At 35.5% G+C, this 16,800-nt stretch overlaps 1 protein-coding gene across 1 annotated transcript in view; it reads left to right on the top strand.

Annotated features, from left to right (window-relative positions):
• The window catches only part of LOC113055922 (transcription elongation regulator 1-like protein), a 77,418-nt gene that overhangs the window by 10,163 nt on the left and 50,455 nt on the right, over window positions 1-16,800 (top strand). The window contains exon 4 of the mRNA XM_026222312.1: window positions 12,877-13,053. Within this exon, the coding sequence (XP_026078097.1) occupies window positions 12,877-13,053 (177 nt within the window). The remainder of the gene's footprint in view (window positions 1-12,876; window positions 13,054-16,800) is intronic.

Below are 16,800 nucleotides of genomic sequence, written 5' to 3'. Positions count from 1 at the left end.
TTCATCAATGTGGTTCTTTTTTTCTGAATTTCAAAAGTTTAACATTTACTTAGATGAAATTTACCTGAGCACTTTATCAAACCATGCCATTTAACTACAGATAGTGTAAGAGTTTTAGGTGAACCAGTGGTTAAATATAGCCACATATCTATGAAATTATGCATAGAGAAACTCGAAAGAATGAACTCAGAAACACAAACATGCGCCACCATCACATAAGCAGCACTCTGGGCACTCTTGTTTTTGGGAGGTGTTCATTTGCTCTGCCACAATACTTTAGGATCGATATTTTCACGTTCTGAAGGCTTCAAGTGCCAGTAAAACCAAGTAAAAATGCATATGCTTTCCCAAACAGCTGTAATTTTCGCTGCATTGCATGTAGGCGTTCTGCGCATGCGCAGTGTGAAACACAGGACGCTATAACAGCAACAAGCTCTAGCGTATCAACTACCAAAGTCGTCTCTGTTTATTGAGCTTGAATGTATTTGAGAGTAACTGGGGTAAAACCTTAAGCTTCTTTGGTGTTTTCGTTGCGGCGCTCACCGCTGTTTTTTACTATCTTGAGAAATACAGAGATCGACGAGACTTTCCTGACCTGGATAATTTGTCACACTGCGCATGCATGAAATGCGTTAAAAAATTTGACGTAATTAACAACAAACAACTAATTAACGTCATTAACGCGCTATTTTTGACAGCCCTAATTATTACATATAGTCATATAACACAGCATACTCTACCAACTGAGCTACACAAAACCGGAATTATAACGCAAATAAAAGAGTACAAAACATTAATATGAAAATTACCTATTGCAGATAGGGGCAAAATTGTAGTATATTCTCTGATGTGTTGTATTTCAGGGATTTGGACAAACGATCTACGAGCGTATTGGTTGAAGGACAGGTTGTATTAGCCATTCAAAACTGTCCTTAAATATGCAAAACGTTCCTTTTATAACTCTTTTGGGGCATAAAATAAGCATTCAACCCTTCTGTTGCCTGTCAGTTTTTCTAGGCCACAGGCAAATTGCCTGAGAATTAAAAAGTTTATCTTTGATCTGGAGAAGTACAAAATCTACTTGATCTTTGTCTTCACCTTTGATGAGCTTAGCTCGGTAAAAGCTGAATGGATCAAACCATTTTTTCGAACACACTTCGGCATCAGTTTTAAAGCGATAGTTTTTCAGTTATTCACCCTCAGCACAACAAACCTTTGGGGAAAATCTGAGCTTCAGAAGTTAGATGTCTGTGTCCGGGAATCAGCTGTGGAATTGAATTAAGAGTTGTTCTTACAAAGTCATCCTCACGGGCTGGAGCTGTTGATGAGCGTTAGCCGAGGCAGTAATTGTTGCCAGGGGGTGTGCGGCACTCTCACAATCGAACTCTGTGAGGAAGTCCAATTTGTGTCTTCGTAGTCACACTTCCTTACCGCAGGGAGAAGGAAGTTTTCGATGTCTGCAAACACATCCGCACAGGTCAGCAGCAGTTTAAGAGCTTTTCCCTCAGATAACAGATTACTTTATTAGGGGCACTAAATATTCTCAAGATAAACTGATGCAGCACTCATAGCATTTGCCTTTCTAAAAAAGGACTGTTTTTTTTTTTCTGTGAGAGTGCTGATGTCTGTCATAATGTGGTGTTTTCCTCAACTTTTTCGATTTTAATAAGCCTGCATCTACAGTCTTAGCCTCACATGTTCTTTAACAGATCTTCTGTTGCATGCTGCACACAAAACTGCCAAATATGATATAATCGGAAGTTACTATTCGCTGTCTGGTACTGGGTGGATACGAGCGCTCTGAAGAAGAACTAATCACTAGATTTACAAGTTTCAGTGGTTAGTGGCATCACATTTGGCAAAGATATAATTTTTTTAAAGATACTTAGCTGCAAGTATACATAAATATTCACAAGCAGAAGTGTATGTTCTGGTATTACTGTTCAGAAATAATAATTCTGAACTTGCTCATTAAGACTATAAGACAGTTCATACACACACACACACACACACACACACACATATATATATAGAGAGAGATAGATAGATAGATAGATAGATAGATAGATAGATAGATAGATAGATAGATAGATATTTTATTCTCGTCTGAAAGAGACAGTTGGTGGATTTTTAGCTGAGAGAGACAACTGTAAGATGTCTCACCTGAAAATTCATCGGAAAGAGATAAATTGTAGATTTTTCAACTCAAATTTCATTCGAAGATGGCAGATTTTGCACCTGGAAATTTACTTGAAAGATATAATTGGCTTATCTTTTTCACCTGAAAGTTCAGATGAAAGAGACACTTATCTATGGAGACTTACACTTTCATGTAGCTCAAAGTGTAGAGCATATGGTCTTAGCCATATATTAAGGTCATAGGTTCAATTCCCTGAGGATGCATTCACTTTATTGATTGTTTTTTTTTTTTTTTTTTTTTGCCTTGGTTAAAAACAAAATAAGTCCAATTTGGATAAAAGCATCTGCCAAATATTGAAATATAGAAGATGACACTTTACTCTTTAACATCTCTTGTGGCAACAGTAAGAATGACATGTTTTTGTTATGAACTTCAATGTGCTAAAACACAATGCAACGTGAACCTGCTGTTGCTATAGTAACGAACGCAACTTTAAAGCGCTTCTGATCGAAAAATTAACCGTGCGCCACTTTGTGTTGGGTATATCTCAGCATATTTTGTCTACATTAAATAAATAAATATAGGCTATTAAATCACTGTTGACCCCCACCTCCCAGCACACTAAACATTTTATTTATATTAATTAACAATTGTCTATTGTGTAATATATACTGTCTAACAACAAGGCATACAGAAAACTAGTCTAAAATCTTTTAGAACTGCTTGGATTCAACTCACTTTATTTTCTCATTGTTTGAAATAAAATTATATATAATTTGTTTGTAATTTTTATTAGTCATGAAGGATAGGCTGATACTGATATGTGTGTTACGAGCTTAAGAGTATTTATGTGTGAGTGTGTGTGTGTGAAATGTAGAAATAATACGATTAACAATTAAAATGATTAACAATAAAATGTAAACATAAGAACAAAGACGCACATTACAAATACATTATTGAAGTGCGTCCTAGATAAACACAATATAATCCTTGCTTATTAACTCTCAATCATGTACTTCAAAGATGCACAAATAAAGATATAGGTGCACAGAGAATACTATACAGTGATGTCAACATTGTCTTTTTAATAAGCAATAAGTTTAGTATCACACCGAACACTATTGCGGTAGTGAGTCATCTAGCAGTAACAATGTAATGATAACAGATAATTATCATATTAAGCAAAGTACAAGCAAAATAATTATATTCAAGCATTTAACATTTATAAGTTAATTGTCATTACTGAACAATACTGCACAAATTGTAGCGATCAAAAATAAGTATGTGTACAGTATGTGTACAGCAAGTGCGAGTGTAAGTATACAACACCCCATCAGTTATATTCAGTTCTATACTGCCAACTGTTAGTTACTTGTGTTATGCCGGGAAGATCAAGATAATATTAAGGCCTGCTCAAGAGAAATCAACTTTCATCATGTGGAGATCATGAGAAAATTAAATTGTGTTTACGAGAAAACAAGAAAGAAAAATCATAATCATCTATGGCCTTTTAGGACTTCCATACAAATGTAATTGGAGGGAAACTTATTGACTTGTATGTCATATAAATTATACCTTTTTATTAATATTGTTTTTTTTTTTTCTTTCAATAATGCAAGACCAAATTAAAATGCATTTAGATCTGAGTATGTTTGGAAAATGACTGGTGAAGCTGCAAGCCTGAAACTCTAACATACAATCGTGGCATAATGAAACCAGAGCAAATCAATATCTGAAGCAAATAACTTCCTGAGATTCCGACATTCTTCATCTACTCAACACAGAATCTGCCGCCAGCCGTGCATTCTGGGTCCAGTATTAATAATCTGTGTTCTACAGTGTTTACATCTAACCAAAGGAAACAAGAAATATGTTCAGCACAAAATAGAAGGTGTAATAGCTCAAATGTATATTTCCATCTTCAGTGCAGTTTCAACCCTTGGGGCCATTAAACTCCATCTTCTGAAGGTATACATCTCTGTTCTATGGTAAGCTACGTATCGATCCATAATACCACTCCTGCTCGTTTTCATGTACCAATAAACCAATAGTTTATGCTGATTTATCTGTTGAAAATGATTGGTTCCAGTATCCTATAAAAATAATAATAATAAAAAATATTAAAATAATAAAATCAAATTATGAAACTTAAGAATTAGTAATGATGTGAGTTTTGTAACAGTTCATGAATTCAAAATTGGAGATGGAAAAAATGCCTCCAAATAACGGTGATTTAGCCAACCGAAATAGTTCAGGCTTTATTTTAGCTCGCTCACAGTCATTCATTTATCATCTAATGGTTGGAAGCATTGCAAATGCTTCCTGAGGGCTTTCCTGAGAAGGACTCATTCTGTTGTGTGCATTTTCAGGATCTACAGTGTGGTTTCTAGGCCAAAAAGTCATTTTTACTTTAACTCACCATTCCTCTGCTTTGCAGACCTGCTCTGAAATCTAATTTTTCATCTTCACAAATTTTAGCCTGGTCTTATTGACAGGACCTAATGGAACGTGAGAAAAGTCACTCTGGTTGCCTTGTCAAGAAATACGCGGCTTCTGGAAAATAGAGTTTAAAAGTTGAGTAGGCAATTTAGAAGTGTGCACTGAAGCATTTTGGCCCACCTTGAATGGATCACGTCGAAAGTCTCATGGGAAATTTAATGAGGGTTTAAACACCTTCACGTGGAACATGCATTTATTTTGTGCCACAGTGAGATTCATAACCAAGACTTAAAATTTGAGGAATACTTTGATTTCATTCGAGATAAAGGATGAAATCAATAACATGCCATCCATGCTAGCACATCAAAATGTATACAAAATAAAAAGAAACTGTTTACTTTAGTTGTGCCAGAAGAATCCACCGCAGTGCAACAGTCACATGCTCCTTCGCATATGACTCCAGCTAGTTCAAACAAAATACTTCTGAAATAAGAAACATCGATTTGTCTGGCACACTTTCACTGCAGACTACGTGTGAATACTTATTATACACTGTGAAACTCCACAACTTTATTGGTGTATTCCAGGATGTGAATGAAATAATGACTGTGAATGAAAGAATATCTTCAAAAGTGTTTTTGCCATTTTCAAGGGCACAATCTGTTGAGTGGTGTCTTAGCAACGCATATTGACAAACCATATTCCAGATCAACCAAACCCATAGGAATTGTATTAAAGGTCCAATGACATGAAAATTTCACTTTCTGAGGTTTTTTAACATTAATATGAGTTCCCCTAGCCTGTATATGGTCCCCAAGTTTCTAGAGATTTGAATCGGTGTAAATTGAGATTTTTCTATCTTTCTCTGCCTTTGAGAAAATGGAAGCTCAATCAGGCTGATCTTGAATCTCCTCGTTGTGACGTTGCAACGAGAATTGTTACCTCCCCTTTCTCTGCTTTGCCCGCCCAAATATTTACATATAATTCAGCACAGGCGTTTCAAACAGACTTTTATGATATGGATTCGACAGCACCGGCACAAACAGTGAGTAACAGTGTTCATTAATGCCTGATCTGTGATCAGTGATTTATGATGTGTAGCTAATCATTCAAGTTCACACAGACTTTCTTTCTAAATCGTTTAATACTGTTTATGCATCAGTGAATCAAGCCAGTGATTAACGATCAACTTCACGTTGTTTCTCTTAGTAGCATGAAACAAATCTGTTATTTAAATTGTGATTTAACTACAGAGAGCGATCAAAGAAAGCTCACTTTTTTTCCGGAGCTGTTACACATCACGAGTATATCTGCACACTTGCCCAAACTGCCCTTACAATGAATGACGCTGTTATGCTGCACAACAAAGCTCTTACTGCATTCATGTGTTTGCTGTTAGCTGTGGTGAAAGCATTTTGTGCGAAAACGTGTTGCATATATGAAAATATGTCATATTCTAGGTACATATATATATATATGTAACGTTATATTTGAGAGGGGATCCACATGAACACATTTCGAATGCAACGATGTCAGCCAATCACAACAGTTGTGGTTTACTCGGAGTCTCACAGCAGACACGCCCCTTCAAACAGAGCATTCAAGCCAGAGGGCTAATATCAGGATCTAAAAATGCTTTTTATTTCTAAATTTTAAATGTAAAAATCATACTAACAATATAAGTACACCTAAGAGAACATTAAAAAGCATTTAAAGATAAAGAAATGATCCATGTCATGGGACCTTTAATAATTTTCCATTTTATTATTCATTAGAAATAATGGAGGTCTTTATGATGTTTAATTTAAGTATCTGAACAGATGTTTCCCTTAAAATTACTTGGAAGTAAAATTAGACACAGATGGGACAATTGTTGATATACAGTACAGACCAAAAGTTTGGACACACCTTCTCATTCAAAGAGTTTTCTTTATTTTCATGACTATGAAAATTGTAGAGTCACACTGAAGGCATCGAGGGCTATTTGACCAAGAAGGAGAGTGATGGGGTGCTGCGCCAGATGACCTGGCCTCCACAGTCACCAGACCTGAACCCAATAGAGATGGTTTAGGGGTGAGCTGGACCGCAGACAGAAGGCAAAAGGGCCAACAAGTGCTAAGCATCTCTCGGGAAACTCCTTCAAGACTGTTGGAAGCATTGTTGGAAGTCACCTGAACCATTTCAGGTGACTACCTCTTGAAGCTCATCAAGAGAATGCCAAGAGTGTGCAAAGCAGTAGTCAAAGCAAAAGGTGGCTACTTTGAAGAACCTACAATATGACATATTTTCAGTTGTTTCACACTTTTTTTGTTATGTATATAATTCCATATATAATTCCACATGTGTTATATCATAGTTTTGATGCCTTCAATGTGATTCTACAATTTTCATAGTCATGAAAATAAAGAAAACTCTTTGAATGAGGTGTGTCCAAACTTTTGGTCTGTACTGTATATGAAATAATTTAATGGTAAATGGTTGAGTTTTGAGTGGACATTTTTGACCCTAATGTGAGAGATGTTATTGCATGGCTTTTATATGAGATTAATTTGAGATGGAGACATGTTGACAGAAACACATTGAGCATTTCCAGTGAGCTTGGGTTGAGAATCCAACCTGTTTTATGGTCAGTACATTTCAAAACACAGTTTCTTATGGCCTGAAATTGATATGCCACAAGTCACTATTTGCATGCATAATATGAACAAAATCCATGCAATAGCTTTCATTGGTTGGCAATATGTATGCAGAGCATGCAGCGATACTTCTGCCCTCCATTAAGACAAATCAGCCAACCGACACAATTTCAAATCAATACATATTGGCACCTGTTCGTATTGCAGCAATGCATTTTCCCTCAGCCAAGACCCTTAAGCCTGCCTTAATCCTGTACCTAATTTGGTATTCCTGGTCAAAAATGACCGGCCTACTAAAAATTGCTTGTAAATATTGAATCTCAAATCTTGAATTCAATCTTTCTGTCAACTTGGTTTCTTTAAATTAGCACAGGTTTTGTATTATTATTATTATTTTGTTGGAACTATCTGAAACTTGGCCATGTTGGTTCATAAGTTAATAAAGTAAATAAACCTATGATCAATGCAAAAGCAGAAATATGGCGATTTTATGGTGATTTTGGATCCATACGGGTTCAGATATGTCAGTTAAGAGTGAGTAAATGACAGATTTGCATGTTTGGGTGAACTATTCCTTTAAGTAAGTAAATAGTGTGCTTTTTGATTTCATGTTGACTTCAAAACCATGTTTACTAAAATTGTTGTGCTTCCACCAGACTTCTTACTCAACTAACTATACAAATGACTGTTGAAAGCCCCATGTTTACCGTCGATCCACTTTTACACTGAAAAGAGGTGCTCAGCGTTATCATCTGGCCTTTGTGCTGCAGGAGGAGTCCAGGGAGACAGGTAGCATAATTCAGCAAAATAAGATGATTTTATGGAGAGTGTATGACGTATATGCTTTGTTAACCAGGTAAACGAGGGAACAGTTGGGAGGACAGCATAGTGAGAGAGAGACAGATACTCCAACACTGAGCCTCTTTGTGAATCAAGATGATGGCAGTGTAGTCTGAAGCACACATAAGTGGCCGAAAGTCTCATAAGTGCACTCACTCGCCATTTCTGCTCCGCAGCAGGACGGACAGCTCTAGAGCACTGTGGGCTCCCTCTACATTTACCCTCGTCTTGGCCTGAATCTTTCTGCTCAATTTCTCTGAAACAAGACCCCCTGAGAGAGATTTGAGAGATAGAAATTGCTAGAAACATATCACACTCAGACATGAACACACACACACACACACACACACGCACACACACACCTACACACACACACACACACACACAAGCAATTTTAGCCCTGTGGACTTTTAGATAATAACATCTTAAAAGTTTGTCGTTTTTTCTTAAAACACTTTTTAAACTCTCTAGTTTACTCTGTTGGTCTTTGTTAGTAGACACATTAAACTATAGTATATACAGTACATCTATAACAGTAAAATTCTGTATTTTTTTATTGATACAGTGTCATCACAGTGTTATGATTATTAATATTTATTTTAGTATTTATTAATATTCTGAATTAGCTTATATTTTTATATTTCATTTAATTTTAATCAATCTGTCTGTCTGTCTGTCCGTCCATCTTTCAATAATAATAATTATTAATTTCAGTGATTTTAGTACTACAACTTCAACTTTTGCCAAGGCAGCATTTCAACAAGTTTTTCATTAAATATTTATATTTGATTATATTTCAGGTTTATTTCAATTTACAGAAACACTTTTTAATATGCAGTATATGCAGTATATATATATATATGGCGATGAATTATATATATGGTATATATTACCTCTGTCAAAGTGTCTGGAAACTAAATCTTAGATCTCATATATAATATAATAAAATTTGAAAACAAGGTAAAGTTTACATTTTATTTTTAATGTGGCAAAAATTTTGTAATTCTTGGATAACTCGTACTGTGGCTTGAAGGATCACTATATATATATATATATATATATATATATATATATATATATATATTATCTATATATATATATGTATATTATCATAGGGAGATGTCAAAACTATCATTGGCTGTGGTTCAAACATAAGAATAAATAGTAGGATTTATTTTAGGCAGGTTTGAGGACACTTAAAGGAGCACAGCAATAATTGCTCCCCTGGAGACTGGAAAAAAAATGGCCTCATTCCTGCAGCCTTTGGCCACCGCAGTATTTATGGTGTTAAACCTGTCAAGAGGCAGCATCCAGAACCAAAATAAAGCCAAGGAAAGTTTATTTACAGTATATAGCTAATTTCATATACACAATGGTAATTAAAAGTGCTTTACATAAAAGAAAGTAAAATAATAATGAAGAAAAATAAAACAAGCAATTTAAAAACTTTGAAAAAGATTTTTAAAAAAGACTTATTTAAAATGATTTTAATACATTTTTAAAATATAAAATGATTTGACATAAAATACAGTGAATACGTAAAATACAGTGCAATCAGTTCGGACATCGAGCAGTGCTCATTCAATAAATGCACAGCTAAACAGATGAGTTTTGAATCTAGATTTATATAATAAAGATAAAGAAAAGATGTTTATATATTATGAGTGCTGTTTCTGAAAACCATGTTACTTTTGAGGATTTACCTCTGTTTAAGTCACATGGCATGCTGGGCTGGCTTTCAAGGGAAGGTGGATGTATAATTCAAGGTTTCTAGGTCCATGGAGAGTGTCTCTTGATGAACGATGCATTGTTTATGTGATCTGTGAACATGCCACTTCATCTCCAGCGGCTAGGTGTTTAAGTGAAGTTATTAGATCCACATTTATCATTATCAAGCTGAAAGGTTATTAGAGTTTAATCCGCAGTCACATACCCTTTGCTTGGGCTGTCAGATGACAGAGTATTCCTCCCTGCAACCCTCAGATGTTTTTCCGCATTCTTAAGCGTTCTCGCAGTATGGGAGAGCCGATGTGCTGGAGCTGTTCCATATGATATATTCCCCGGTGGCCTGATTTTCAGTGGTGTACATGTGCATGCTAACTGCTCTGGTTGGCTCTGATCCGCCCACTCAATACTCAATACCATTAGATAAAGTGTTTCAGCTGCTCAGCGTGGAAGAAACACCATGCCTGCTCACTCCAAAGATCTCTTCAAGGTTTTGTTTAATATCATTTCCCTCGCTCAGCGAAGGAGACAGGCGCTGTAAACGGTGGAGATGAGACATGCACATGTGTGTAAGCTCACCCAGGTGACTCATAATAGATCATCATCATAGTTTGACTACACCGTGAAGTTTGGTGCATATATTTATAAATTAAAAAACATTTTACTTCTGGCCTTCACAGAACTATGCACTGAAATAGTAGAAACAAACTTTGAATGAAATTATATGGAAATTAGGACATAAGGATTTGACAGAGCTTGCTGTAAACTTTGTAATTTGTGGGTTTAATTCCCAGGAAGTGCATATATTGATAAAACGTATAGCCGGAATGCCATGCAACTTCTTCCACCTTGTGCATTTTCTACAAAAAGGATCCGTCAAATGCATGAATGCATAACATTGATTTTGCTTGCCTGGTGTTCATTACACAACTCAGTTACATACCAAATCTCTTTCAATGTGCAGTTTTGGAGTTGTTCATGCACTCACATATCGAAGATATTAGTGTATCTGAGGGATTGTGTGTTCATGTTATGTTTTTAGGCAGATTATAGATGGTGATAAAAGTGATCAGAAAATGATTAAAGTGATAAAAAAATTATTTAAAAACACTCCAGTAATACATAACATTAACATCTCAAAAACATTGTGCATTTAAATTCAGCGTTTAACGGAAGTTATGATCAGTGGTGTAATGGTGCCTTGAGAAGTGGGTATTCTCTTAATTTATGTCGCTAATATTTTTTAAGCAGCACTTATGAATATCCGTTGTTATAAACAGTGACATATAAAACTAGTCTTGCATATTTATTTCAACCCAAAATGAGCCAATAGTATTTGCACACTGTCACTTAACTTTTGCTGTTTGACTTCATGGAGCAAGGATCGTTCTGAAATAAATATTACACTCTCAGAACAAAAGGACCAAAAGCTGTCACTGGGGCTGTACCTTTTCAATATATATATATATATATATATATATATATATATATATATATATATATATATATATATATATAATCTATTTTACGTACTAATATTTACTTGTTACTTAGCCTTTTGAAAAGCCCCAGTGACAGCTTCTGTACCTTTTTTTCTGAGAGTCTAGCCATGGAAGAGGAGCAGATTTTGCAATAAATAATTCAATTAAAATAAAATAAAATAAATACAATATTGACTGCAATAATTACCATTTTTTTTCAGAACCTCTTTTAAATTGCATGCTATTTTGTTTAGCTGACTGTATACAAATGTGGGAGAATCATGACCTCTATTCAAATTATTATTATTATTATTTTAAATAAAAATGAAATAAATTTGAATAAAATTAAATACAATTAAATAAAAATTGTGATTCCAGAATTGTAAAGCTCTACTCCTGTGTGTGACTGACTGTTTCTCCCATGGAATACAGTCAGTTTCTAGCCCTGGCATTGGGTTGTAGCCATCATTTTAGAATTGAGGTGGACATAAATGTCAATATAATAATAATCAAATATAATTAATATAATAGATATAATTCCTTTATCTATATTAGGGATTTCCTGGTAGAAGTTACAGAATTACTTTACGAGTCCGTTTTGGACTTTCTGTGTGAGTGCACCCTCCAGCTTCCAGTGTGAATGAAACATAGCCTGCATGAATGTGTTTACTCCTCAGTCCTGAGTGTTTTTAGGGAATATTTGCATTTGTTCACTTGTGATTAGATTGGCTACTCATGTGCTGGACTGTCTTGATTTGGCTAATTCAGGACACTACAGGATGAAGCCTATCAGAGGGAATTCAGACATGGGTATACACAATGCCGACTGATAAAGAAGTGGGTATACGCCATACAGCTGTGTAAACCCTGCACTACAACACTGGTTATGATCATCTTCCCTCTTATCATGCATACTGTGAATTTGCCTCTTGAATGAGAAAAGATACACGGCGGCACTTGATTTTGTCTATTGGGAACTAGTCTCTGACTAGACTGACGGCTGAAGGTCTGGAATCCATGGCAGCTTTCATTGGCCAATGCCTACCCATGAGGCTGTCTGAATTACATGTCAACCAGTCACAGTTCATTTCATTCAGCGTCACGTTTCGGGGTGTAGAAATGTCGTCACAATAAACAGACTGGTGTGTAAAACTCTTATACGTATTCTATGCCGCAAAATTTAAATATTTCACATACTTTTGAAAACACAGCGTTTAGTTGATCCTGATTACTGTTTAGTTGATCCTGATTACTGTTTAGTAATTGTGATTATGGTGTAGTATTAGTTCATTAAAATTTATGAGGACACATTGATAAAAAAATAATAATCATGTGCACAGATAAATAATAAACACTGCAATATTCTATAAAAAAAAAAATCAATCTACTTTGATTTAATGGTGACTTTAAATAGACAATTTAATGTAATAAAAATCGACACAGACTCACATTACTGAATTTACTAAGACCATTTCCCGATCCTTGTTCAAAATACATATTTTGGAGCACACACTTTGTTAGAAAATTGCAAACCAGAAATACTGTTATCTGCATGGTATTATTCGACGAAGCACGGTAATTCACTTCTTTTATCCAACTTTATTTCTCTTTCCAGGTTGTCCTGTGGCCATTAAGCAAGTAGGAAGTTCTAAACGAATCGCTCTGGCAGCAGCAGCCATGATGGCGATGGATTCTGACATGACACAGGGACCATCCATCTCTTCTACTCACCCTCTCCACCTGCTCTCACTCTCACCCATCAAGCTTCCCTTTCTGACGGCACCTCACACAGGTAGGACTACAAAGAAAATGCTTATGTTAATTAAAAAATAAATCCCACCACTGTCCCAAAGGATTCTATCCTAGCTGCGGTTCTGGGGAGTAACTAACTAAAGTAACAAAGACCCTTTAACTTTTACATTAACTATTACATTTTGCAGTGAAAGCAACGTAGCTGTTCTACATTAGTTACATTGTGGTTTCCATTGTATTTAAAGCAAATCAGTGCAGACCAAAACTGTTTGATTTCAAAAAAAAAAAAAAAAGACAAAAAAAAGAAAAGAAAAAGAAATGCATACAGGTTTTGAATTACATGAAGGTGAGGCGGGATGTAAACAATGACATAATTTATTTCATTTTTGAACTGACTATCCCTTTAATTTTGAAGTTGCTTGGTATATTTTTTGCTCATCCACAGAAAATATTTTCAAGTGAAATATTAAGCATCTCCGAATGCACAGTTTTGGTGTTACTGAATGAATTAACGCTGCTACATGAATCTAATGAGTAAATGATTCAGTGAGTCACTGGTTTGTGGTCCGGCACACTTTAAGACATGAAGAATGTCCCAAAACACATGTATAGTCAACCTAAACGAATCAGTGTTGTTAAACAAATCATATGAATTCATGCTTCAATGTTCTTGATTGTGTCTGAGTCTGAGTGAATGAGTCTGAATGAATCTGATGCATGGATGATTCAATGACTCACTAACAGTCACTTATTTTTTGTACTGAATAAGTTAATGATTCAATGACTCATTCTTAAAGATAGGCAGTTGTTGATTTTCTGAGCGTTGTTCAGCATAGTAATAGTTCAACGATGTACTTGTAAGGACAGTTACATATTTTGTACCTGAATAGAATCGGTATGTTTCATTTTTATTATTATTTGTTTGTTTTTGATTAATGAACACATGATTTTGTGTAAACGAAATTGCATCATTGGTTTGGTGTGCGACTGTCTTGAATTTACCAGTACACTTTTCTCCTCATCATTGCTTCAGGTTTTTTTTTTTTTTTCTCTCTCTCTCTCTCTCTTCTGGCTCAGGTTTAAACCAACCAGCTTTGTGTTGTTTTGTCTGACCCACTTGCTATGATTCTTGGGTTCATAATGAGGGCCTGCTTTCTCAAAAAGCTTCTGATGGCCTAATTGGTCAATTGTAATTGCAAATGTCTTTGGTTATGCAAATGTCACAGCTTTTTAGTCCTGACTTGTCAGCAATAGTCTGTACATTTTCTATTCCCTTCACTTTAGACTCAGCATGCATGAAAGGAAAGGTTATACAGTGCATTCTGGTAAAAATGAGTGCGTTTGCATTTGGTTCTTTGATGTTTTAGAGGAAATGTTAGGGTTTTATGGTTGTCAGTTTGGACTTCCCTAAGAAATTACAAGAAATGTTGTTGCTTGAGCACCCATCTTCTTGCTGAGTTTGTTTTGGTATTGTTCTTACTGTGTTGGTACCATTTATCTTGAAGAAGTAAGAGTTTCACTTTGCTGAAGTGGACGGATGTAAATCAGGGGTCAGTGCATAAATGACTCAACTGAATGGAAGTTCATTTGGTGAAACAAACAGTCTTGTCTGTGAAACAGTCTTTCTTTCTTTCTTTTTTCTCTTTCTCTGCCTTCATGCATATTGATTAACTGTTTCCTTCCTCTGTTGTTCAGTGAACTCTTGCGGGTGGATTGCCTGAGGTGAAAAACCATGCGTGTGTGTGTCAATAGGAGTGTGTTCATGAGTCTGAGTGCAGGTCTATATATTTTATGAGCAAATGTATGTATTTTTCAGCTCCGGTCTTGTATGTGGGTGTGAGGGATGAATTCTCTGCTGTGAATCAATAGGAAATGTGGCTGTGGTTGTCAGCATGCCCTGTATGGATGACAGGAATCCTCCCCTGGAATTACTTTCTTTTAGCCAGGCCTCAAAAGCAACATTAAAGCAAACAGGCCAACAAACCCCGACGGACTTTTAATTTAGCTCTAACGATGTATGTGCATGTTTGTCTGATGCTGTGGTAACCGGATCACTCTTGGTGTCTGGCAGCATCAGCCCACTGCATTTGAACTGTAATGACGCTGTAATTCATTCTGATTGCGATCTAATGCTTAAGGCAGGAATGATTGTCATACAGTTTGTGTGAGGGAAGATAATGGAGGTGTGTAGCTCCCTCTGGATGCAGGATTTTAGGATTTATGTAAGATACAAAAAAGAACGGGTCTTATTCATTAATCCTGAAATACCATTGCACAGTGATAATTTCTATTATAATCAAATATCAATAAAGTATTTAAGTGGCACAGTGATCAGAATAAATTGACATTTTTGTGTGTGCGTGTGAACTTATTATTTTAATATTATGTCATAAAAAAAGACGATTCTGCCACACACACACACACACAACACACAAAAAATTGTTGTTAACAAGTTACTATTCTAACAGTGTGATGCACAGTGGCGGATACAGAACGTCATTAATAGGTGGGCCTGGTCAATATACGGAGGGGCCTCGGGTTTTTTTATCTTATACACATAATGTTGTCATAATGAACAACTCTCGTCTCATTCATGGTGGAGGTGAAAAAACTATTTCTTTGAGACATGCAATATTTAAGCAAGCATTGTAGGCTATTAAAAATTAAATGCAAAAGGAAAGGCATGATAGTCGGCTGTTTTTGTCAGTTTTAAGTTTTAATTTGAAATGTTTGAGATTTTAATATAAGTAGCTATACTACATGGTTAAATATTTTACCACTTGTTTGAGCAACTTAATATATAAATCTATATACGTAGCGCTGAATAATACGTTGTTTAAATTGTGTTAAAACGTCTATTAAAGAGTGTATGTACAAAGAGAATAGCAATGCTGACAAACCTTTTTTTTAGTTTTTTTTCACTATACAAATAGTGAGTATGTGTTTGTGGTAGCCTACAGTCGTGGATCAGTCACACACTGCACACACGGAGTATGTGTGTTTCACAGTTTAACAGTGGCGTTAAACCACTTAAGTCAGTTTGCGCACGGAGAGGTTGTGGCCGTCCCGTGCAGAAAAAAAAACAAAAAAAAAAACAAAAGAGAACGAGCTGATTCTGTGTTTTAAAAAGAATCATGACAGAAAAAAAAACATGTATGCTATGTGTTATATATCCACAAGGCTAACAACCAAATGCTATTAAACATGTTTTTACTGGTGTTCAGGTTACACACAGATTACATACACAGATAATCTGATTGGGTGGGCCACCAGTCAATCTGGGTGGACACGTGCCCACCCAGGCCCACCCATAAATCCGCGCCTGGTGATGCATAAATATACACAGCACAGACAAATATAATGTAATTATTATTATTATTTTGAGGTGAATTTTATTAATTATTTTCGGTATAAATTATAAGTATATATACATCATGCTACATATATACATCTTGCTTTGTCTGTCAACTAAAATGCTCTTTTTTTCATTCTAGATGGCAAGCACGGTGCATGCTTTTTATGCGATGCTAACTTTAAAAGCCACATAGAAGGTATTTTAGAATAATTATGCTTGCCTATAAGTTTTTGAACAACCTACATGAAAGGAAGGTGTCTATAATGCCTTTAGATGCTGCCTACGTAGGCAGTTCACTAGGTTCTGAAACAGAGCCAATGAGTTTTCTGATGCTGAGCTCTGCCAGTTGTAATGGATGCATGTTTTTGAAAGCATGTTGACATTATATCAATGTGCACAAGTGTTTTTTATTTTTTTATTTTGCCATGTCCT

The sequence above is a fragment of the Carassius auratus genome, chromosome 37 (assembly GCF_003368295.1).
Source record: "Carassius auratus strain Wakin chromosome 37, ASM336829v1, whole genome shotgun sequence".
Taxonomy (NCBI): Eukaryota; Metazoa; Chordata; class Actinopteri; order Cypriniformes; family Cyprinidae; genus Carassius; species Carassius auratus.
Note: the sequence above shows the minus strand (reverse complement) of the source record. Positions and strands in the feature narration are given on the sequence as shown.